The sequence below is a fragment of the Hemiscyllium ocellatum genome, chromosome 8 (genome assembly GCF_020745735.1).
Source record: "Hemiscyllium ocellatum isolate sHemOce1 chromosome 8, sHemOce1.pat.X.cur, whole genome shotgun sequence".
NCBI classification, from domain to species: domain Eukaryota; kingdom Metazoa; phylum Chordata; class Chondrichthyes; order Orectolobiformes; family Hemiscylliidae; genus Hemiscyllium; species Hemiscyllium ocellatum.
Window position 1 is genome coordinate 78962966 of NC_083408.1, and position 26184 is coordinate 78989149.

Consider the following 26184-nt stretch of genomic DNA (forward strand, 5'->3'; position numbering starts at 1 on the left):
GATACATGTATTAAAGCACATATTATATTGTGATGTTAGTCTGAATATTTCCCAATGCATGGAAAAAGATTCACTATGCAATGGCACAAAGTTGCATCCATTCCATTACAACAACATCAAAATTCACTCAATAATCTGTTTCTAATGAATAGATACCTTCCTCAATTCTCATCCTAAAAGTTGCTGTTATTAGTTCAAGTGCATACTTTAAATGAAGAGAATTAATAATCAATGAGGTGAATGTCATTTGGGAGTATTTTACAAGCATCTGATTCAGTCGAGTGTCATGGTGTAATTGTGGCAGTCTGACAGTGTGATTCATTTCACTCTTTATGAAGTAGCCTTAAGTTAGCAATTTATTTGCAGATAAGCAACAGGATGTATAATTTATGAAGCAGTTTGCTGTGGTGCAAATGGAATGGCCTGAGGGGGAGACTCGCCATTGACCAAAAACTCAAATTAACCAATCTAACAACCTTTGATCCGGGGAGAGCACAATTAAGAAATTTTGTAATTGGTTAGATGAATGTTCGAAAAGGAAGGCGTTTAATAATTTGTATCAATTCTGAATAGATCAGTTGTAATTGTCTTCATTAGTAATCAATACAGGCTGTGTGACCTGATGACCCTGGACCTGAAAGCTGTACCAATGAGAAGTAAGTTAGCATATGAAAGCTCTGTGGTCAAACACAGAAGACAGCTGCAAATAACAAATAGAGATGCAGCAGAGGGAGAACCAAGAAGGTATGCTGACAAGAAGCTGTAGATATTTAATATAGTTGGACAGAACTCAAAACTGAAAGGTTTATAGCAGGAATTGCATATTGACAATTGTACTGCGGTTGCTTTGGTTTTTACAAACCCAATCAGACCACTTAACAAGGCTTATTAAAAGGATCAGATAAAGGTATCTCTGGGGAATCTATGCCATCCAGCTTGTCATTAGCCTAGTTAGGGATATGCTGTAGGAGTGTGCCATCAGGTTGCTTTTTCAGGAGATGTTGGATGAAATGTAACTGGTGGTAAACATGACCCAAGGGCTGAATTGATTGGGTGGGCAAAGTGAGAAATCCTTTACATGAGTAGCTAAATTAGAGAGCTTTGAAACTACGTTTGGTGCCACATATCTACAGGGATGATGCAACTGTTTTTGGTTTGAAAGACACATCTTTCTTGTATCAACTATTTAAACTGAAATTTATCATTTTATTGGAAGAATTATTTGCCCATCAAAACATTTTAATTTGTATATGTCCTGATTTATGTAATGTAAAGTACAACCCTGTTAATAATGTGGCATTTGCACAATGTGTTATTATGACTGGTAATATTGATTTATGTTTCTTCCATTGACATTGCAACATGAGTCACAGAAGGTGTGTGACTACTTGCCCTGGTCAGAAATCAATTGCTTGGTGGTAAATAGCTCTAAAGTGTCTCCATCAACAAGAAGATATATGCAAAGACATAATGGAATACATTTCACTTATTTAAATGTATGTAGCCAGAACAACATGCACAATGGTTGTGCTGTACAGGAAAGCATAGTTCACTTAAGTGGCCCTTTATCTCCTGGCAGGAAAGTCTAAAACACAGGATCGCAGAGTCACCATACTGGATTCTCCATTTCAAACTAAGAAGAAGAGAACTCCCTTTACTCAAAGAGTTGTGAACCTTTGGGAATCTATACCCTAGAAAGGCCTTGATGTACAATTGTTTGAATATATTGAAGACAATAGATCACTGGAAGCAAATGAAGTTCTAGGGGACTAAATGATTTGTATGGAGTGCAAAAATACAGGGTTAAATTGTAAGGTAAACCATGATTCTATTGAATGGTGCAGGGGACTGAAGGGTCTTACTCAGCTCCTAATTCTAATGTTCTTATTCAATTGCGTAAACATCCACTATTGCGGTGTGTTACTTACAGATACACTGCATCAATTTTCAAGCGTATTAGCATTCTTTCTCAATCCTGTACCTTTCATTGCCGAGTAGGACTAAAAAAGCAATTTTCTGGGAGCATGGTAACCTGTATATCAGACACTAAGCTAATTTCAACATTTATTGCTGTTTCTTCATTGTCATTTAATCAAATTCTGTACCAGCTTTGTGGAAACTGCTTTGAAGCAGTTCAAAAAGATGCGCTGCCACCTCTTGAGGGCAACTTGAGATTGGCAGTGAAATCTGTCCTTGCTTCATAATCAGTGGAGTAAAAAAAAGTCATAATGATTTACAGTGCTTTCATCCAGTCACTAGAGGGAGAACCAGATGTTTTCAGTGAAACAAAAGCAGTGCAGCGATTATAACATTTATTATAATTGAGGACCTCCTGCAAGTAAATAATTATTGTTTATAAAGACAAAGACAATAGCTGTTTTAAAGTCAATGTTTTTATTAAAATCCAGGACATAATGGAAGGCGATTTATGCAACGCACTTTAATTGTCATTGTCCAAAATTAAAAGAAAATTGAAGTCTGCAGTGTGAAATGCATTTCTCTTGTACACCAAGATTCTCACATGATTGCAAAGCTCCAACAGTTTATTTGGAACAAAAGAAAAAATCTGCAATGCTGGAAATCTTAACTAATTGGGGCACTGTTCTTGAATCCATCGTAGGTCTTAACAGGTTATGATTTTACAAGTATTTGTTTACCAGGTCTCTCAGGATCATTTCAAATAAATGTTATCTTTCTCCAAACAGAAATGATCAGTTGTACAAAATTTTGAACATAGTTAAATAAAATGTCAGCATTGATTTATTTATAGATCTGAAAAAAAGTCATATAAATTACAACAGTGAAGGACGCCATTGGCCTTCAACTGCATCTTAAACAATGGTCACCTATGGAATCTGTCTCATAGATCTCTCAGGAGTAGGTTTTCATTTTAATACAACATAATGCTGCGTAAATATCTGTCTTCTGCAGCATCTGTGAAATGGTTAAAGTAAATATGTGGATAATCTATTATGTAGCTTGTCACAGTTATCGTTTTAAATTTTGTGTACAAAAAGAATGATAAATGTGGAAGAATTCATTAAAGATGTTTCAGTGAATGTACAGCTGTCATAGTAATGAAACTTGCTGGAATCATCACATAGTTCAGCCTTACAAGCTGATCATAATGTGCAGCATTCTGGCAAGAAGACTGCAGGCATGCTCTTTCTGCTTAACCGAAAGGCATCATATTGATTGTTAAAATCCTTTTTATTCATATTTATGACTCAGTCATTTCTAGAAATTGCAGAGATGTGTTCATGCTGATTTGCTTTTTTTTTGAATTCTTCAAAAGGATCTACCCTTTATATTAGGCCATGTATCTAACTGAAGAATTCAGGTAGGAAACCTACTGTGTCAATGCTTTATTTTTTATCGAACGGCTGAATGCTATGTCTGTAATATTCTATAAAAAGCAAGTAGAATGTCAGATCTTTCTCATTCATATTTAAAGATGATGAGCAGAATTGAAACCTCATATGTAATGGATTAGAATTTATGTCATTTTAAATATCTTATTCATTGCTGCAAGTAGATTTGAGTTTTATTTTGAAGCTAAAATATTTTTTCCTTATCCTTAGTGTGTTTCTTATTAAGCTTGCTTACATGTAGCTTCACCAAAAAATGGATGAGGTAATTAATTAGAAAGTGTCAGAGAAGGATGGTTTGCTGGAAGAGAGGAGTCAATGATGAACAGAACCTGCCCTCAACACGGACATATTGTGTACTTGAATTCAATCTTAATAGTGACGAATACAGTTGTCAGGAACAGGATTATTATGTTGACACCACTGACAACTCCTGTGTCATCAACTTATTGCAATTTGATATAATTTATAATAAGGAAAATTCAGAAAAACATTATGTCCAATACAAGAATAATATTAGGTCTCTGTATCTGAATTGTAGCAAATCATTAAAGGTCATGTTTATCTTCTAGACAAATAATCTTTAGCATCAATTTTAAAAAAAGTTTCATTTATTACTACTTCTTTAATATAATTTTTTGTTTTATTGGCATTATTTATAGAAAAGATCTAAGACATTATTACAGGATAAATTGAATATTTATATAAATATACCTCTGCTATTTATACATCTTATTTAAATCAAATATTTAATGAGCAATAAAGTTATTGGCCACACATTGTTTGTAAACTTTATGTACTAAATCTTTATTAGCAATTTTCAAAATATGTCACTTTTTATAAGCTGTAATATTAAACAACACAGCAGAGTTTAAATAAATCATGAAGGTCAGAATTTCTTGTCCGTACCCAATTGCTGTTTGACTGAGTGGCAAGCTAGGGCCATTTCATAGGATTTTAAGAGTCAGTCACACATCTGAAGGCCTGAATTCAAATATAGGCTAAATCAGGTAAGGATGATAGATTTGCTTTCCTAAAGAACATTAGTGAACCAGATTGACTTTTACAACAGTCATGACCGTCTTCATGGTTACCATCACTGACACTAGTTTTCAATTCCATATTTATTAATTTAGTAAATTCAACCAGTTATCCTTGTGGCATTTAGCCTTGTGTTCCTGAAGCATTAACTGGGACCATGTTCCATTGACATTACCAGTGCGCCACCATCTCCTACTAAAAGCACATTATTTGGCATTTATGTTAAGTAGTTATATTTTAAATTTCCTAAACTATTTCTAATAGTGCAAAATTAGAAATGTGGTTAGCTTTTCCTTGAGTTAGTTATTTTTAGTCATACATCAACATATGTGTAATGTGAAAATGAACCATTATCAAAAATAGAACGGTTCTGTACAAGAGAATATCTGTAGGGTTTGTGTTGCAACCTGTGAAAATGAACAGTAATTGCCAGTTTATGGCACTGTTGCTTCATATTTGATGACAAAGGTGAATTATTACCAGTATTACCTTACATACTGCCCTTTTCTTTAAATTGTAATCTTTGTAGAAACACTTTCGGGTAGTTTAATTTTCTTTTGAGCAAGGGTTATATTGGACTCAAGACATGAACTCGGTTTCTCTCCCTTCCAATTCAGCCAGACCAGCTGAGGTTCTCCTGCATTTTCTGTGTGGGTTTTACATTGCCAGCATCCATACTGTTCTGGTTTTGGAAACCTTAAAGATTGGGAACATTTTAGAATTTAGCAATGGAGGACTAAGAAACTGATTTAAGAAAAGGGAGACTAGATTATGAATGTAAACTAGCAAGGAACATAAAAATGAACTGTAAAAGCTTGTATAAGTATGTAAAAAGAAAAAAAAGTCAACAAAGGCAAATATGGATACATTGTAGGCAGAGATAGGAAAGTTTAATGTTGGGGAAGGGAATGACAGAAAAGCTAATCAATTATTTTGTGTCTGCCTTCATGGCAGACAAGGCAAGAAATCTCCAAGAAATAACTGTGATCCAAGAGTGTTGTGAGAATGACAAATCAGAACAGTATAAAAAGCAGAATCGGGGGAGTTAATGAGAATGGCAGTTAATAAATCCCCAGGACTTGATGATCTACATTCAAGACTGCTAAAAGAGATGACTGTAGAGATAACAAATGCACTGGTCATACTTCAATATTCTGTAGGTTCTTGAATGGTGCCTACAGATTGAAGGTTGCAAATGTAACTTCATTCATTAAAGAAGGCGAGAGAGAAATTAAGGGACTACACATCTGTTCGCTTGGTGTCAGTAGCAGCAAAAAGTACTGTAATCTATTTTAAAGGATGTGATAATAAGGCAGTAGGATGTCGAAAGGATATTTCTCCTGGTGTGGGGCTGTAACATTGGTGGAGGTATGGGATGGTCATAGAAGCAGTGGACACAGTTTCAGGATAAAAGCTTGCCATCTAGGACTGAGATGAGAGTACTTCCTTCACTCAGGAGAATCTTTGAAATTCTCTGCATCAAAGGATGTGGAAGCTGAATCATTAAGTAAGTTAAAGACTGACATTGATCAGTTTATAGATATTAATCACATTGAGGGAATTGGGGATAGAGCAGGAAATTGGCTGTGAGGTACATGATCGTCCCTGATCTCGAATTCTGGAACAGGCAAAAGAAGTGGAATGGCTGCTTCAGCTGGCATATTGCTGTTATTCAGATAATAACATAAATATTGGTCCAGTTTGTAATTGTTTCAGTAGCTTTCATGTCAAGCATGTGTTTTTTATAGATTAAATTGACACTTGCATTGATGGGAAGATCTTTAAAATGATGAATTCTCGGTAAGCCTCAAGATTTCCTACAGTTAAATGTCCATGAGGTTGGTTCTCATTCGAATCACAATAGGAAAAACTTTGAGGAGTCCAGGCATTGTTGCTTATTGAAAGCAAAATATTACAGATACATTACACTATGCCATTGTCCTCCCATGCTGACATTTTCATCCCAAGCCTGTTGCAGAGTCCCAGTGAAGCCTAACGCAAACAGAGAAACAGCACACCACTTTCCACTTGGGCATTTTACAGCTTTCAGGACTCAATATTGAATTCAGCAGCTTTAAAGCATGAACCTGTGGTCCATTTTGATTGCAATCCTTTTGTCCATTTCCTTTCCGGTATCATGCATGGATTTGCCTTCAGCAATTAGTTTTGTGTCCATATGTAATTAGGTATCTATTTGAGACTTAGGACTGTCTGAAGCTCAAAATGCCAAAAGTTAAATGCGAAGCATGACTTTTTAATGGCTTGTTTCTTACAATTGTAAAAACATTGACCAAAAGAGTATAATGTACTGGAACATGGCAGTTGGCTTGCTTTATGAGCAGAGAGAAGAGAGGCTGTGCCAGAAGTAGCTGTATAGATTATGTCATTCTTGGCTGCAAATGTTTTTTAATGTAAGTCAATAAATCTAGGAAAGGGAAATATTGGTAGGATCATAAAGTAGATGGCAGCAGTTTACAAATCACAACACTGGAGTGAGATCTGGTGCATGACTCGTGAACCCAAGAACATAGTGTACTAGACCAGTAGGAAGGTAACCAGCTCTTGATGTGTAATTAAGCGATAGTATACAAACCCCTGGGCTGATGATAAGGCACTTGTACAACCATGTCTGGAATATTGTAGACTACTTTGGTCACCAAGGCTGTAAAGGCATTGGAGGCAGGTCAGAAACAAATCAATCTAACTGGACCCAAGCCTAAAATATCTGAACTGTGATAAGAAATTAAAATGCTTTGAATTATTTCATCAGATGTTAAAAACTGAGCTTACATCAGTAAAAAAGAAAACATTGGCTCACAGTATTGGCTTTATCTGCTATTGTAAAAATCATGGAGTGTGATTCGTTTCCATGCATCTAAACCTTGTAGCCCCGGCATTTTAACAAACAAATATGAATGATCATCAATCAGTCTGGCCACTCTAAAGATAATCCAAACTTGACAAGCATAATTTAAAATGATTGCAAAATCAGCAGCATAGCAAATGGTGAGTAACTAATTCTAATGACAGATCATGGATATTAAAATAGCTGTAGATTAATATACCCAGTGTTTTAGAAAGATTTTTCAACGTACATTTCTGTGTAAGGACTTGAATAATTCATACCTCACTGGAACGAGGGCAGATACATGGCATATGAAATTAAATCAGCTGAATTTGAAGTGTTACATTGTTGTAAGACTGGCATGGGGTAATGCAAAGGATACAAATTCTAAAGAAGTTCAGGCACAGTGAAGTGACGTGTATATTTGTACAACCCACTCAGATCAGTTTGAGGAAGCAGTTAATAAAGCACACAGGATCCTGGACATTATAAATCAAGGCATTGAGTATACAAGGAAGTTGTGATGAAGCTTTGATGACACTGCTTTACTATTGATAGTGCTGGGCACCACACCTTAAAAATGATGTGACGGCTTTAGAGCGCATGAAATGATTTATGAGATGGGTTCCGGGATGTGGAAATTTGGTTTAGATGAGGATGGAACATAGGGCTTAGGAGCAACAGTAGGCTATTCAGCTCTTCAAACCTGCCTCGCTATTCAATAAGGTTAGAGACAAAAAAAACTGCAGAGGCCAGAATCCAAAGTAGACAATCAGGAGGCTGGAAGAACACAGCAAGCCAGGCAAGATCAGGAGGTGGAGAAATCAATGCTTTAGGTGTAACCCTTCTTCATGACCATCCTTGGCCTCCTCCATTGCCACAATGAACCAAACCGCAAATTGGAGGAACACCTCATCTTCTGCCTGGGCAGCCTACAAGCCAGAGCACTCTACACTGAATTCTCCACTTTTAAATAACCTTTCTTACCCCCGACTCACTTCCTAGCCCCACCCCTACCCCCCCACCTTCCACTGCTCCCACTCACTTACTAGATTCATTCCTCCCACTGACCAAGCAGGTCGTACTTTCTACCTGTCTTCACCACTCTGCCCCTATCACCTCCTTTATCTGCAGCTCTCTTTACAACCCCGCCACCCCCCCATCCTGAAGAAGGGTTACATCGAAGCGTTGAGTTCTCCACCTCCTGATGCTGCCTGGCATGATGTGTTCTTCCAGTCTCCTGTTTACTCACTATTCAATAAGACTGTGGCGGATTTGATTATTGTCTTGACATTTCCAGTTTCCTACTTACACCCATAACCCTTGATTTTCTTTTCAATCAAAACTTTGCCTCAACTGAATTCAATGACTAGCCTCCACTACTTTCTGAAGAAATGTCTGCAGACCAAGAGCTCTTTGAGGGGAAATAAAACTCATCTCCATGTGAAAGAGGACACAATTTAAGAATAAATTGTGTCCTCTTTCTCATGAAGATGAGTTTATTCTTAAATTGTGTCTCCTAGTTCTAGCCTCCCCATTAAAAGAAATCATTGCATTCATATCCATGCTTTCAGGTCACCTCAGGATCATATGTTTCAGCAAAATTACCTCTCATTTCTCTAAACTTCAAAGGATGTAGGCCCAGTATGTTCAAGTTTTCCTTGTAAAACAAGCCCTTCATCCCAAGAATAGGTTAAGTGAACATTCTCTCAACTGCTTCTAAATGTAATTATATTCTTTTCTCAAATAAGTAGACCAAAACTGAACACAGCTGTAAGTTCACCAAGGGCATGCATAGCTGCAGTAAAACTTCTGTCCTTCATTATTCCATTTTGCTCACAATAAACACAAGTGTTGTTGACCTTAGAGTAGAGGAGATTTAGAGAATATTTGATAAAAATGCTCAAAATCATGAAGAGCGGAGAAAGAATGGATGAGAAACTGTACCCTTTCAGACAAGAACTCAAGGACAGACATTTAAGGAGATTAGCAATGACTTAAAAGTGATAGGAATACAGTTTTTTTTAATGCAGCATGTGTAGTTATGATATGGAATCACTGCCTGGGAGGATGCTAGAGCAGAATTCCGTTGTGGCTTTCTAAAGAGAATTGGATAAATATCCAAAGACAAAAATATGCAGAGCGATGTAAGAAGACATCAGAGTGATAAAATCCTGAAGTGTGGGAAAAGGCCCTTCAGTCTAACAAGTCCACACCAAACCTCCAAAGAGTGACCTACTCAGACCCATTCCCCTACATTTACCCCTGACTAATGCACCCAACCTACACATTCCTGAACACCGTGGACAATTTAGCATGGCCAATTCACCTAATCTGCACATATTGGGATGGTGGGACGACATCAGAGCAACCGGAGGAAACCCACGCAAACATGGGGAGAATGTGCAAACTCCACATAAATTGTCACCTGAGGCTAGAATTGAACCAAGGTCCTTGGCGCTGTGAGGCAGCAGTGCTCACCACTGTGCCACCCGGCCTCTACTACCAGCACTATGGTGCTAGTCGTAGAGGACCAATACAGACTATAATTCAATTACTCTATAACTATATTGGTTAACCTGGTTGTACAATCTCTAGAAATTAAGTATGCATATGAAAGGCACATGATCCTACTTTCACCCTTTCTAATTTAGGTGGCATAAAACCTCGACATGATTTTATTATAATCACTGTAGTTTAAATAAGTGCCTGTTTGTTCAGTGTTGTTATTTTTAGTGTCTCCTCTTTCCTTTTTAAAGCTTTCCCCATCCCACATAACTATTGTCTGGTTAAGAGAGGAGCGGTAACTAGGCCTTGTCAATATTGGAAAAAATGTTGTTTGATTTTACAGAACTTGTGCATCGCTTAAAACAAAAAGCACAATTTGTCGAAGCTTTTCATCGGGTCAGTTGACGAGAATGACACTCCAAAGTAACACCACAATTATACTGCACAGGAGGAGAGTGCAAATTGGTCGGCATTAGCATTCTTGTGAATTGGAAACATTGTAGATGTCAAGTACTGTATCATAAAACTGAAGTGTGCACTTGTGTAAAAAGCATAAATATACTCTAAGTCTGAAGCTGGGGGAGTCACCTAAATTCCAGGAGAGTTAAAATATTTTCACCCTCCATATTTTTGCTATACTTACTGGTCAGAATTCAATTAGACCATAAAACTGCAATTTATAAGAGCAGAATTAGGTCATTCAGCTCATTGAATCTATTCCAAAATTTGATCACAGTTGATATGTTTCTCCATCTCATGCTCCTGCCTTCTTCACCTGATCACATGACTCATCAAGAACTTATCCATCTCTGTCTTACACTCATCTGACTTGGACTCCACACCCTACTGTGGCAATGAGTTCCACAGATTAACCAACTTCTGGCTGAAGATATTCCTCCTCATCTCAATTCAAAAAGGCCATCCCTTCACTGTGAGGCTGTGCCCTTGGATGCAAATCTCTCCTCCTACCGGGAACATATACACTCTATCCAGGCCCTTCAGTATTCTAAGTTTCAAACTGATCCCTTCTCAGTCTTCTAAACTGCATCAAATACAGACCCGAAATCCTCAATTGCTCTTCGTGTAACAAACTCTTCATTCCTGGGATCACACTCATAAACCTTCTCTGGACCCCCTCCAAAGTATAAAAGTTTGGATGTCATGTTGAGGTTGTACAGGACATTGGTGAGGCCTCTTCTGGAATACTATGGACTGGAAGGATATTATTAAATTGGAGAAGGACCAGAGAAGATTGACCAGAATGTTGCCTTGTATGGAAGGTTTGAACTATAAAGAAAGGCTGGATAGACTAGGACTGGGAATGGAGGGTCTGAGTTATAAAGATAGTTTGAATAGGCTGGGACTTTTGTCACTGGAGTGCAGGTAGTTGAGGGGTGACCTTTATAAAGATTTATAAAATCATGAGGGGCATAGATAAGGTGAATAGTAAGGGTATTTTCCTTAGGATGGGGGAGCTCCAAACTAGGGTGCATATTTTTCAGGTGAGAGAGGAAAGATTTAAAAAGGACATGAGTAACTTTTTTACATAGAGACCGGTCCGTACGTGGAATGAACTGCTAGAGGCAGTATGGATGGAGGTACAGTTACAATATTTAAAAGACATTTGGATAAGTACATGAATAGGAAAGGTTTGCAAGGATATTGGGCCAAATGCAGGCAAGTGGGACTAGTTTGGTTTGGGAATTTGGTCCACAGAGACTAGTTGGATCATGCTGTATGACTGACTCTCTAAAACCAGTAAATCCTTCCTTAGATACAAGGCCCAAAACTGCTCACAATATTCCAAATGCAGAGCCTTATACACCCTCAGCAGTACACCTCTGCTCTTGTATTCATAGCCTCTTGAAATGAATGCTAACATTGCATTTGCTTCCTAACTGCTAACTGAACCTGCATGTTAACCTTAAGAGAATCCTGAACTAGAACTCCCAGGATCCTTTGTATTTCAGATTTCTGCAGCCTTCCCCATTTAGAAAATAGTTAATACCTCTACTCTTTCCACCAAAGTGATAACCTCACACTTTCCCATATTGTATTCCATCTGCCAATTCTTTGCCCACACTCCCCGATGCACCCAAGTCCTTCTGCAACCTGCCCTGTCCCTCCACTTAATATTTATTATCTGCAATTTAGCAACAATGCCCTCACTTTCTTTGTCCAGATCCTGAATGTATCACATGAATCATTGTGCTCCCAACAAGGACCCCTGCAGGACTCCACTAATCACCAGTCACGGTGCTGAGAAAGAGCCCTTTATCCTTACTCTCTGCCTTCTGCCAGCCAGTCAATCCTCTATCTATGCCAGTACCTTGCTCTGGACACTATGGAATCTTATTTCGCAGCTCTCTGTGCAGGACCTTTTCAAAGACCTTCCAGAAATCCAAATTGACCACATCCACTGGCTCTCCTTTGTTAACTTGCTTGTTACCTACTCAAAAAAATTCTAACAAATTTGTCAGGCATGACTTCTTAACAAATCCATGCTGACTGTCCTATTTTACCAGGCACGGTCACGTGCTCAGTAGTCTCTTCTTTAATAATGGACTCTAAAGTTTTACCAACAAATGAAGTTAGGCTAACTGGTCTAATGTTTCCTATCTTCTGCTTCCATCCTTTCATAGACAGGGGTGTAACATTAGCCATAATACTCTGGCACCCTCCTCGACTCCAGTGATTCCTGAAAGATCACTGTCAATGCCTTCCCAGTCCTGAAGAAGGGTTACACCCGAAACAACTTCTCCAACTCCTGATGCTGCTTGGCTTGCTGTGCTCTTCCAATCTCCTGCTTGTCTACTTCACAATCCTTTCAGCTATCCTTTAGAACTGTGGGGTGTAGCCCATTAGATCTGGTTGATTTATCCACCCCAGACCTTTCAGCTTCCCCAGCATCTTCTCCTTTCTGATGGGCACCGCACTTATCTCTGCCCCTGACTCTCTTGAAGTCCTGAAATGTTGCATGTATCTTCCAGTGTAAAGACTTCTATAAAGTACCCATTTAGTTCTTCTACAAAATCTCCACTATTTCTTTGTGTTCTATTACAATTTCTCCAGCCTCATTTTTCAGTGGTTTAATGTTGATTCTTGCCTCTCTTATCTTTTAGATATTTAAAAAATTCTTGCAATCTTCTTTTATATTACAAGCTAGCGTACCATCATATTTCATTTTCTCCCCTTTTTTTTGTCTTTTTGTTAACCTTTGCAGGTTTTTAAAGGCTTCCATATCCTCTGACTTCCCAATGTATGTTTTTTTCTTTTGTTTTTTATGCTGTCCCTAATTCCCCTTATCAGTTATAGTTGCCTCCTTCTCCCTTAGCTTGTTTCTTCTCCTATGGGATGAATTTCTGCTCTGCCTCCCAAATTACCCCAGAGATTCCTGCTGTGACAGTGCCAATGTCTTCCCTGCTAGGCTCCCTTCCAGTCAGCTCTGGCCAGCTCCTTCCCCATGTCTTTGTAGATACTTTTACTTAATTGTAATATTGTTACATCTGATTCAATCATCTCCCTCTCAAACTGCAGGATGAATTCTATCATATTATGATCACTGGTTCCTAAACGTTCCTTCACCTTCAGTTTCCTAATCAAGTTTGCCACATTACACATCACTAAACTGAGAATTGCCTGTTCCCTAGTGGGCTATGCTACAAGCTGCTTCAAATAAAACCTCTCAGACATTTCACAAATTCCTTTTCTTGACATCGACTAACAACTTGATTTCCCAGACTACATTGAAGTCCCCCATGATATTGTAATACCGCCTTTGTTGTGCGCCAATTCTATCTCCTGACTGAATTTCTTCCCTATTTTACCTTTGGAGTTCCTCAAGTCTACCCACTCGGATTCTATGCTTTCTGACGCTATATTGCTTCTTGCTATTGAATTAATTTCATTTCTTACTAATAAGGTAAGCACACCCCTTTGCCATCTGCCTGTCGTCTGAATAGTATGTGTTTCCTTGGATACTCAGTTCCCAGCCCTGATCCCCCTTGCAGCCACGTTTCTGAGATATTCACAACATTATACCACAGCAATTGTGGAACTTTTCAAAGGGAGATGAAGTAATTATAGTTTTGTCCAGAGTTATCTAGATTGTCCCTGGACAATGACTGTAGCTAGGAAGACCGCAGATGAATTGAATGGCCTATTCTTATTTCTTGCTTTATATTCTTTCCGTTAAGTCATTTATTCAATGTAATGTCTTGCCATGTAAAATAACATTCAACTTTTCATTGTAGCTGTAATATTATACTTCAAATACTGTTGTTGATAATTGGCGAATTTGTCTAGAAAGAAAAATAACAAATTTGTATCATCAGGGCTTTGTGACCTTGAAATATCTCAAAGGGTTTTATAGTCAGAATGTTTGTTTGTGGAAAGCAGTTAAAGAGGGTGTGAAATTTGCTCAAGGTAGGAGTAGAAATATGATTATTGCTAGTTTGTGTAGTGTCAATATACAAGCAAAAGAGGACTGATGAAAGGTGTAGCCATATTCACTATCTTCATGTTCTCAACAATGCTTTCTGTTCAGAGGGCCAAATGTAGAAAAGAAAAGTTTGTGGTTATTCAGGGAAAAGCTCCAGAAAATTCCGAATGCAATTGACAAGACTCCTGGAGATTGTAGGTGGTCCTGCAGCATTAAGAGCCAAGCTAACTAGTCACTTATTTCTTCTAATTGTTAATGCACTCTTTCCACAAACACATTCATTTCCATTTTAACTGTCTGTATCAGTTCCAGATTCACCAGTTTCCATGAATTAAGTTTATCATGAGCTAAGTCCCCAGCATGAAAATAATGGTGCTGATCTTCTGGTCAGCAACAATTGTCGCCACGTTGCCACTACCCATCACTATCCGCCACTCAGGCGGCTCAGTGGTTAGCACTGTTGCCTCACAGCACCAGGGTCCCAGGTTCAATTACAGCCTCGGATGACTGTCTGTGTGGAGTTTGCACATTCTCCCAGAGACTGCATGGTGCTCCGGTTTCCTCCCACAATGCAAAGGTGTGCAGGTCAGGTGAATTGGCCATGCTAAATTGCCCATAGTGTTAAGTGCATTAGTCAGAGGGAAATGGGTCTGGATGGGTTACTCTTTGGAGGGTCAGTGTGGACTGGTTGCGCCGAAGGTCCTGTTTCCACATTGTAGGGAACCTAATCTAATCTACCCGTGAAGTTTCCTGAACCATTTTCAAATTCTGTCCGGAATATAAATGGACTAGTGAATCCTTTCTTGCTTAAGATCAGTAATTGTAGGAGAGTCAGGGTAGGGAGCAGACATACTCCCTTCTTACACAGTAGCTGCTGTATTCAGTTTATATATCTAAAAGTCTCAAGTGTTTTAATGAATGAAAGTGGGCTAGTGAATTAGTTATTGAATGGGTGAATTAGAGAATGGATTGGAGAGTGGGGGTGTATTTGGGTTGGGGGAACCAGTTATATCTACACAAACAATTGAAACAGGAGCAGGAATAGGCCAATCAGTGCTTTTAAGTTGGCTTCACTACTCAGTAGGATGATAGGCGATTTGGTAGTCACCTCCAGTCTCCAATCCTGCCTACCCCTGATCCCTAACCCTGTTCACCTTTTGATTAACAAGAATCTATCTACTAGCCTTAATAATATTCAAGACCTCTACTGCCATCACCGTTACAGGAAGAGGGTTTCATAGACTCATGGCATTCTGAGAGAAAGAAAATCATCTCTTTGTTTTTAAAGAGGTGACCCTGATTTTAAAAACATTGGCCCTTTGTTGTAGATTCTCCCATAAGAGGAACCATCTTTTGCAACTACCCTGTCAAGACACTTCAGGTTTTAATTGTTTTAATCAAGTCACCTTTTACTCTCCTGAACTCCAGCAGATAAAAGCCTAACCTGTCCAACCTTCCCTCATAAAACTGTTTGCTCTTACCAGGTATTAGTTTGTCCAATGTTTTTTTTTGAACTGCCTCCAATGTGTTTTCATTTTTCCCTAAATAAGGGAGGTGATGTCCTAGTGGCGTTATTGCTGGACTGTTAGCCCAGAGGCCAAGAAATGTTCTGTGGACCCAAGTTCATATTCCAACATGACAGATGGTGGAATTTGAATCCAATAAGAATCTGGAATTAAGAGACTAGTAATGATCTTGAATCCATTGTTGATGGTTGGAAAAATCCATCTGGTTCATAAATATCTATTAGGGAAGGAAACTGTCATCCTTACCTGATCTGGACTACAGGTGACCCTAGACCCACAGAAATGTGGTTGACTCTTAACTGCCCTCTGTAATAAATGCTAGCCTGGCTTCCTGTGAATTAATTTAAAAAAAAATACCCAATTAGGGCAAACAGTAATCCAGATGCAATTGACCATTGCTCTGTACACAACTCAAGCATAATCCCCCTTCTTTTGTATTCAGGTCCCCTTGTGACAAATTTAACATTCTGTTAACCTATCTAATTTTGTACTGCACCTAACCTTTTATTATTCACATAGGAGGACATCCAGATCTGTCTGAACCGAAAGCTGCTAAAATTGACAATTTCACATTTTCCCACATTATACTCCACTGGTCACATCTTTGCCCATTCACTTAACCTATCAATATCTTCGTGTAGTCTCTTAGTGTTCTCTTCACAATTTAATTTCCATCCTGTTCTTGTGTTAATAGCAAAATTGGCAACAATGTCTTCTGTCCCTTCATCTAAATCACTTATATAAGTTGTAAATGTTTGAGGGCCCAGCACTGTCCATTGTGGTACTCCACTCTTGCATCTTACCAACTTGAAAAACCAGGTCTCTGCTTTCTGTTAGCCACCAATCTTCTATCCATGCCAATATGTTACCAATATGCCATTAGTTTATATTTTTGTAATAACCTTTGAGGACAGATATTGTTGACAAATTAACCACAAATGCCTTGTGGAAGTCTAGGTACAGTACATCCACTGGGATTTCTTTATCCATAAGAAGTGTTACATCCTCATAGAACTCCAACTAACTGATCAGACATGATTTCCCTTTCAGAAAACCATGTTGTCTCTGCCTTATTTGGGTGGTCAGAGATTATAGTGGAGTTAGTTAGTTGGCTGGTTACAGGGTATTTCAGCAACATTGGCGACTTGGGTGATGTTAGTTGGGTGTTCAGGAATGGAGTTGGATGATTGGCCAAAATGATCAGGTTGGGTAGCCAGCTAGTCAAGTTGTATTCAACTGGTTAGGCAGATCATTGGGTCTGCTGCTTAGTTTAATTATGCAGGCTACTCAGAACCAGGTTTAAAAATGTCCAGGCTATGTAGATAATTCTTGTCTACCTGCTCCAAGTTTCTGAAACTGAGCACAGTATTAGTGATTTTCACAATATTCTTCGGAAGCAGAAATCAGTTCGCCAGAGTTTAAACTTTCTAAGTATTAGCCACATGTGTGCCAGGACGGCTGTCTCATCTCTGATTATCTGGAAACGGAAAAACTTAAGCCATTATTTTCTCATATCTGCTTTAACTGTTGTATATGGATTTTACAGGAATAGCATGCAATCTTACTGCTGCTGTTCAGTTCAACTAATATATCTTGCCAGATTGTATTCAATGCATTGATTATTTTTAAAATATTGTCTAATATCCTGTATGCCTGCTCTTCACTCCAAGGTAATCAATTCTAATTCAGAGCTCAAAGGTCTGGTAACATCATGGTCATCTTCCTTTGTTCATCTATTTGTATCCAATTGTCTGATCTTCTATTTGAATACAAAATAAATAGCAATGGAGGTGACCGTAATGCCACCAGGAGAAGAAGTTATGATTAACATAGTTATTACTTTCAACTACTGTTGTGGTTATTCATCAGAACTCAAATAATGGTGAGTCAGGCCCTGTGTTTCTTAAATGTCCATCTCTTGCATTGGATCCAAACATGTATCCTTGAAAAAATTATTCTTATGATTGCCAGGTTTGTTTCATTCCTTCCCTTTGTAGATGGCTATTTATAGCCATTATTTAATTCACAGAAACAACCTGGATACAATGAGTTATTTGAGACATAAACCATTGACTCACAGCATGACTGTCTGTTACTTAAAGCAGTCTAGGGTAAATTACATCAGTTCCTGCTGCAGTATTAGTTGTCTGATCATCAGTCTTGGCTAACAGTATTTTCACAGTCACTTTCCCTGAAGTAATTTTAAATAAATGCCTTCTCTGTAATTGTGACACAATGTATGTTCAGAAATGCAAGCAAATAAAATAATATCTCTATTTTAGCTCATCAGCCATTTCCTTTTTGTCATACGTAATATCTTGGCAAGTCATTCAAAGAACCAATTATATTGTTCTCTTGTCTGCCTGCTAAAATACTGAAAAAGATGTTGCCATTATTACCACAATTGTTGTTTCATCTTCCGATATACAATTTTAGCATTTCTAATGTTGGGTTTAGTCCAGCTCAGCTATTTTTGTGCACCTCTCTTTAATTTTTGTAGCTAGTTGAGAAAAATATTTTCTCAGTTTATATTTTCTATACATGTCTCAATGTTACCCATTGAGGTTTTGTCTTTGGTGCCCCTAGGGGGACACATAGTTTCTTTATCCTTCTTGGCATCCATTTTTGTTTCCTTCACAAAGATTATATTATTGATTAATAGTCAAACACACTGTATCTATCTAAAACCCTCTCTGCTGCAATGAGACATTAACACCAAAGTAGGTTTGCAGTTATGAAGCTGATGTCTCAGCTATATAAGGTTGTAGTTGGCCTGCTTTCAAAATTAGATATTGCCACTGGAAGGCTCTTATGGCATAGTAATAGCATTCTTATCTTTGGCCTCAAGTCCTACTTGCCCGGAGTTGTGACATAATATATCTGAGTGAATTGATTACAACAAATGCCCCTAGATCACTACTGAGTACCGATTTGCAGTTGTCATCTCTGATTGGCAGGAACTCATTTATGAACATAATATGTGAATTGGGGATACTGATGTATTTTATTCAGTTTTTAGTTGGAATCTGTTCTTTGAGGGGGGTGCGTGGTTCATTTCTTTTTAATTAAAATATGATCAATGTAAACAGGCATGCATTGTATTTGCCTGCAGGGCTGTATCAAAGTGCTAGGTTTTGTTGTTGCCTTAGTTTTGTCTCTTTTTTTTCATTTGTTGAAGTAAATATTTTATCTGTGAGATAATTGTGTTCCAATGAGAATTAAATTTTGTTCTTTTTTAAGACAACATTCAAGTTAAAGAATGCTAGAGAAACTTAGCAAATCTGGTAGTTCTGTGGAGAGAGAAACAACGGTCACATTTTGAGATCTTCTTCAGAACACAGTTTAAACTCAGACTTGCCGTGTTTCTGCAGCATTCTGTTTGTTTCAGGTTTCCAATGTTCACAGTATTTTGCTTTCATTCTAGTTATGGAGTATGTGTTAAGGGATCTATTGGTTTCTTTCCTTATCCTTTCATGTTGGTTTCAGATGGCTTTAATTTAATAGTTTGCATAATACTTCGACACAACCTTTGTTTTCATTACCATGTCCATTGTCACTCTTTGGCTTTGTGTTATGAAGTCTTTTGTTGTACATCTTCTGCAGATTTCTCACTCTGAGGTAGTGAGAATAATGGCAAGCATGATCAGTTTCTTGCCATCAAATAAAAATTAAGTCTTATTTCTTAAGATGGTTTTTTTCACAGCAGGTGCTGATAAGCCCATAAACATGCATTTGCATACAAACTTAAGAAACAGGAGAAGCAGTAGACCATTCAACCCCTCATTACAAGAATGAGAGGGAATCTGATTGAAACATATAAAATTCTAACAGAGCTGGACAGAACAGATGCAGGGAGAGCATTTCACTGGCTGCGGAGGTTAGAACCAGGGGTCATAACCACAGGATACATAGTAAAGCATTTACGACTGAAATGAGAAAATATTTCTACTTGGAGGGTAGTCAACCTGTGGATTCTGCATGGAGGCTAGGTGCCTGAACCAGTTCAAGAATGAGGTTACTGAAATTAACTATATATTCCAGATTTTCTAATTGAATTCAAATTCCATCAGCTGCTGTGATGGCATCTGAATCTCCCTGGGCTCCTGCAGGTTTGGTCCAGAGACATTACTATGATGTCACTCTCTCCCCTGCTTGATATTCTCCTGCTCCCTCTCAGCAGGTTGAGCATGACAATTATGGCCACCTACAGAGGCACATCTTCTGTAAAAGGTGCCTGATCTCCGGCCATTCTGTGAGCATCAGAGTCCTCTGGCATTCCTTTCTCCACCAGCTATGAATGCATATCTGCGAGGTGCTGACTCAATTTTTATCTTCGAATCTACAGTAACTAAGGAACACACCAAGGTGACAGTCTCTGTTTTGGAGGACGGTGTGGGTGGATACCTAATGGTACATCCTATGAGGCTTGACAGCACCATTTCTTCTTCAGAAATGGTGTTGATGCAGAAGGACTCAGGCTGTAGTCTGTTCCAACATGCATGTCACTCGTGCTTAATTAGCAGAGAAAGAATTGGTTGCTGAGGATGCAGGATTGTTTAAGCAGTGCAATGCTTTTGCTATTTTGCACATCCAAGGAGGATCAAGTGCAAAGTAGCCGGCCCACCTGGTACCTAACTGTCCCCACAGGAACAGTTCTGTTCTTTCCCCAGCAGCTTGACCTTTTTCAAAATGGCAGAGGATTTTGATATCCAGCACTCCCTGCCAGTCTAACGATCCACCCTCCACCTCCCTCTGCCTGGTTATGAGCCAAATTTGCCTGCAGTGAGAGGTACAGAAGGATCGAGTATGATGGGAATGAGTGCAACAGCAGTTTGTGAGCATGCAGAACGATGTGAGGTGGTGAGGTATCCCCAGTGAGTGGGTAGGAAGCACAGAGCCAAGAAGGATTGAGTAGTTTGAGAGGATGAGGAGGATGTGAGCTCTTGAGTGCATATCAAGCGTGTGATCCCTCTGCTTGTAGGCAATGGGTTTTCATGAGATCCCTGTACAGTGGCAGAGATGGACTGAGTGGTGCCCTTGTGAGTGTGAGGTAGCAGTGAGAAGATGTTGCCACCTCACATTATAAAGCAACTCATACGCTATCTCTATTTCATATACAATGAGCAGAGAAACACAGATTGTGCTAAATAATCTGCCTGGCCATTGACAGATCTGATGGCAACCAATATAATATACTTTCACATACTTCAATTTCAGTGTGGATTCTCAGGCACAATCACCTTGGCCTTTACCCTGTCACAGACCCTCCCCTTCATTCTACGTGAGTTCCCCTTCCTTTTCCGAGCTTAAATTAACTATTTCTAGCCTTCTTCAGTTCAACCTGAAATATTAATTGTTTTCTGACCTGTTGAGTTTTTCAAACATCCTTTGTTGTTCTTTCAAATTTTGAATAACCTTTGGTCAGCTCTGTGAATTATAATTAATAATATGAGCAAGAGACCACGACCAATAAGCTTGAGTTAGCAGAACCACGCAAAGTTTTGCCTGTGGCCTATTAGAGGTTCCAGGAAACTCAGAGGACAACCACAGAAACAGTCTCTTGTAAACATTGTTATCCTCAGAACAGTAATGAGCCCAGGCTAACAGCGCACTTAACCATGCAGTACAGAAACCATGACAAACACCCATTCGCAGAGTCCACAAAAAAAAACCCTACTGTAAAACCCATGACCTGTGTCTGGCTTTTAGCTTAAATCATTATCTCTGTTACGGTCACTGCTATAATTCATGGACTAAATGCCATAGTTGACCCAGCAGCAGTGATCCCTGTTCTCCTTTTATACTTTGGAGACTTGGAGCCTCTTACAGTGATTACCTAAAGCATTGGAGAGTAAAAAATGAGGTCTGCAGATGCTGGAGATCACAGCTGCAAATGTGTTGCTGGTCAAAGCACAGCAGGCCAGGCAGCATCTCAGGAATAGAGAATTCGACGTTTCGAGCATAAGCCCTTCATCAGGAATAAGAGAGAGAGAGCCAAGCAGGCTGAGATAAAAGGTAGGGAGGAGGGACTAGGGGGAGGGGCGATGGAGGTGGGATAGGTGGAAGGAGGTCAAGGTGAGGGTGATAGGCCGGAGTGGGGTGGGGGCGGAGAGGTCAGGAAGAGGATTGCAGGTTAGGAGGGCGGTGCTGAGTTGAGGGAACCGACTGAGACAAGGTGGGGGGAGGGGAAATGAGGAAGCTGGAGAAATCTGAATTCATACCTTGTGGTTGGAGGGTTCCCAGGCGGAAGATGAGGCGCTCCTCCTCCAGCCGTCGTGTAGTTGTGTTCTGCCGGTGGAGGAGTCCAAGGACTTGCATGTCCTCGGTGGAGTGGGAGGGGGAGTTAAAGTGTTGAGCCACGGGGTGATTGGGTTGGTTGGTTCGGGCGGCCCAGAGGTGTTCTCTGAAGCGTTCTGCAAGTAAGCGGCCTGTCTCACCAATATAGAGGAGGCCACATCGGGTGCAGCGGATGCAATAGATGATGTGTGTGGAGGTACAGGTGAACTTGTGGCGGATATGGAAGGATCCCTTGGGGCCTTGGAGGGAAGTGAGTGTGGAGGTGTGGGTGCAAGTTTTACATTTCCTGCGGTTGCAGGGGAAGGTGCCGGGGGTGGAGGTTGGGTTGGTGGGGGGTGTGGACCTGACAAGGGAGTCACGAAGGGAGTGGTCCTTGCGGAACGCTGATAGGGGAGGGGAGGGAAATATATCCTTGGTGGTGGGGTCCGTTTGGAGGTGGCGGAAATGGCGGCGGATGATACGTTGTATGTGCAGGTTGTTGGGGTGGTAGGTGAGAACCAGTGGGGTTCTGTCTTGGTGGCGGTTGGAGGAGCGGGGCTCAAGGGCGGAGGAGCGGGAAGTGGAGGAGATGCGGTGGAGGGCATCGTCGATCACGTCTGGGGGGAATCTGCGGTCCTTGAAGAAGGAGGCCATCTGGGCTGTGCGGTGTTGGAATTGGTCCTCCTGGGAGCAGATGCGGCGGAGACGAAGGAATTGGGAATATGGGATGGCGTTTTTACAGGGGGCAGGGTGGGAGGAGGTGTAGTCCAGGTAGCTGTGGGAGTCAGTCGGTTTATAATAGATGTCTGTGTTGAGTCGGTCGCCTGAGATAGAAATGGAAAGGTCTAGGAAGGGGAGGGAGGAGTCTGAGACAGTCCAGGTGAATTTCAGGTCGGGATGGAAGGTGTTAGTAAAGTTGATGAACTGTTCAACCTCCTCGTGGGAGCACGAGGCAGCGCCGATACAGTCATCGATGTAGCGGAGGAAAAGGTGGGGGGTGGTGCCAGTGTAGTTGCGGAAGATGGACTGTTCCACATATCCTACGAAGAGGCAGGCATAGCTGGGGCCCATGTGGGTGCCCATGGCAACTCCTTTAGTTTGGAGGAAGTGGGAGGATTGAAAAGAGAAGTTATTCAGGGTGAGGACCAGTTCAGTCAGTCGAAGGAGGGTGTCAGTGGAAGGGTACTGGTTGGTGCGGCGGGAAAGGAAGAAGCGGAGGGCTTTGAGTCCTTCGTGATGGGGGATGGAGGTGTACAGGGACTGGATGTCCATAGTGAAAATAAGGCGTTGGGGACCGGGGAAGCGAAAATCCTGGAGGAGGTGGAGGGCGTGGGTGGTGTCCCGAACGTAGGTGGGGAGTTCTTGGACTAAAGGGGACAGGACCGTGTCGAGGTATTGGGAGATGAGTTCGGTGGGGCAGGAGCAGGCTGAGACAATGGGTCGGCCGGGGCAGGCAGGTTTGTGGATCCCATTGTCTCAGCCTGCTCCTGCCCCACCGAACTCATCTCCCAATACCTCGACACGGTCCTGTCCCCTTTAGTCCAAGAACTCCCCACCTACGTTCGGGACACCACCCACGCCCTCCACCTCCTCCAGGATTTTCGCTTCCCCGGTCCCCAATGCCTTATTTTCACTATGGACATCCAGTCCCTGTACACCTCCATCCCCCATCACGAAGGACTCAAAGCCCTCCGCTTCTTCCTTTCCCGCCGCACCAACCAGTACCCTTCCACTGACACCCTCCTTCGACTGACTGAACTGGTCCTCACCCTGAATAACTTCTCTTTTCAATCCTCCCACATCCTCCAAACTAAAGGAGTTGCCATGGGCACCCGCATGGGCCCCAGCTATGCCTGCCTCTTCGTAGGATATGTGGAACAGTCCATCTTCCGCAACTACACTGGCACCACCCCCCACCTTTTCCTCCGCTACATCGATGACTGTATCGGCGCTGCCTCGTGCTCCCACGAGGAGGTTGAACAGTTCATCAACTTTATTAACACCTTCCATCCCGACCTGAAATTCACCTGGACTGTCTCAGACTCCTCCCTCCCCTTCCTAGACCTTTCCATTTCTATCTCGGGCGACCGACTCAACACAGACATCTATTATAAACCGACTGACTACCACAGCTACCTGGACTACACCTCCTCCCACCCTGCCCCCTGTAAAAACGCCATCCCATATTCCCAATTCCTTCGTCTCCGCCGCATCTGCTCCCAGGAGGACCAATTCCAACACCGCACAGCCCAGATGGCCTCCTTCTTCAAGGACCGCAGATTCCCCCCAGACGTGATCGACGATGCCCTCCACCGCATCTCCTCCACTTCCCGCTCCTCCGCCCTTGAGCCCCGCTCCTCCAACCGCCACCAAGACAGAACCCCACTGGTTCTCACCTACCACCCCAACAACCTGCACATACAACGTATCATCCGCCGCCATTTCCGCCACCTCCAAACGGACCCCACCACCAAGGATATATTTCCCTCCCCTCCCCTATCAGCGTTCCGCAAGGACCACTCCCTTCGTGACTCCCTTGTCAGGTCCACACCCCCCACCAACCCAACCTCCACCCCCGGCACCTTCCCCTGCAACCGCAGGAAATGTAAAACTTGCACCCACACCTCCACACTCACTTCCCTCCAAGGCCCCAAGGGATCCTTCCATATCCGCCACAAGTTCACCTGTACCTCCACACACATCATCTATTGCATCCGCTGCACCCGATGTGGCCTCCTCTATATTGGTGAGACAGGCCGCTTACTTGCAGAACGCTTCAGAGAACACCTCTGGGCCGCCCGAACCAACCAACCCAATCACCCCGTGGCTCAACACTTTAACTCCCCCTCCCACTCCACCGAGGACATGCAAGTCCTTGGACTCCTCCACCGGCAGAACACAACTACACGACGGCTGGAGGAGGAGCGCCTCATCTTCCGCCTGGGAACCCTCCAACCACAAGGTATGAATTCAGATTTCTCCAGCTTCCTCATTTCCCCTCCCCCCACCTTGTCTCAGTCGGTTCCCTCAACTCAGCACCGCCCTCCTAACCTGCAATCCTCTTCCTGACCTCTCCGCCCCCACCCCACTCCGGCCTATCACCCTCACCTTGACCTCCTTCCACCTATCCCACCTCCATCGCCCCTCCCCCTAGTCCCTCCTCCCTACCTTTTATCTCAGCCTGCTTGGCTCTCTCTCTCTTATTCCTGATGAAGGGCTTATGCTCGAAACGTCGAATTCTCTATTCCTGAGATGCTGCCTGGCCTGCTGTGCTTTGACCAGCAACACATTTAAAGCATTGGAGAACCAGCACTTACTCCTCCAAATCCTAGAGCAAGAAAGGCTGTCCAAAAACAACCTCCTCTCCCAAACCAGCCTAATATTGAGGTGCTAATGATCCAAACCCGTTCCACAAGGCTGGACATGTCATTTATAAGCTGGCACCCAAACCCTGATATAAATACTGTCCGCTCAACTTGGTTGCAGTAGATGATTCCTAGGAGGACAACCAAAATATTTTAGCTATGACCACAAAGCATCACGAAAGAGGCCAGATATACCCACCCACATATAAAAGGGCCTGGCTCATGACTGACCAAAATTATAGGAGGCTGTTTTGGGAAGGCACAAAGTACATGCGAGACTTTGTTGTGAATGTGCAGAGGAGAAACTGAGGCATCAGAGGGAGCATATAAACCTGTTGACAACCAACCTACCCAACTGTGCATGGGCAGAATCTGTAAACTGCATATTGGACATAGCAGTTACTTCAGAACCCAATGATGGGATTGTAAACAGGGCATCCTCAATCCTGAGGGAGTGCCTGAGAGAAAGAAGGGAATTTTTAGAAATACTACCCACATCTATAGATTTCACTTTGGCGATTGCCCTGTTTTATTCACAATATGTACATCACGAGAACTAGAAAGAAGCTTAATACAGGTGAAACAGATGCAAAAGCATTGCAATGCAAAAACTACACAATAATTAGTTTGTTCTAACTCTGCACATATATGGGCCACATGTTTCCACGTGCAATGCAATGACAGACAAGTTCATCAGTAGTGAAATCTCTGAAACTCAGAGATTAACTCTAGTTCAGAAGTTACAGTCCTCTCAAATATTTCCCATTGCTCCATTCAGTGGGAAGCAGCAACACACAGAAAAATAACTCAACAC

General features: G+C 41.3%; 1 protein-coding gene across 2 annotated transcripts in view; it reads left to right on the top strand.

Moving 5' to 3' along the window:
* The window catches only part of LOC132817944 (ena/VASP-like protein), a 267584-nt gene that overhangs the window by 54689 nt on the left and 186711 nt on the right, over positions 1–26184 (top strand). For both annotated transcript variants that reach the window (XM_060828496.1, XM_060828497.1), the window contains exon 2: positions 3296–3340. In XM_060828496.1, coding sequence (XP_060684479.1) covers positions 3318–3340 — 23 coding nt within the window. In that variant the 5' untranslated portion in view covers positions 3296–3317. The remainder of the gene's footprint in view (positions 1–3295; positions 3341–26184) is intronic.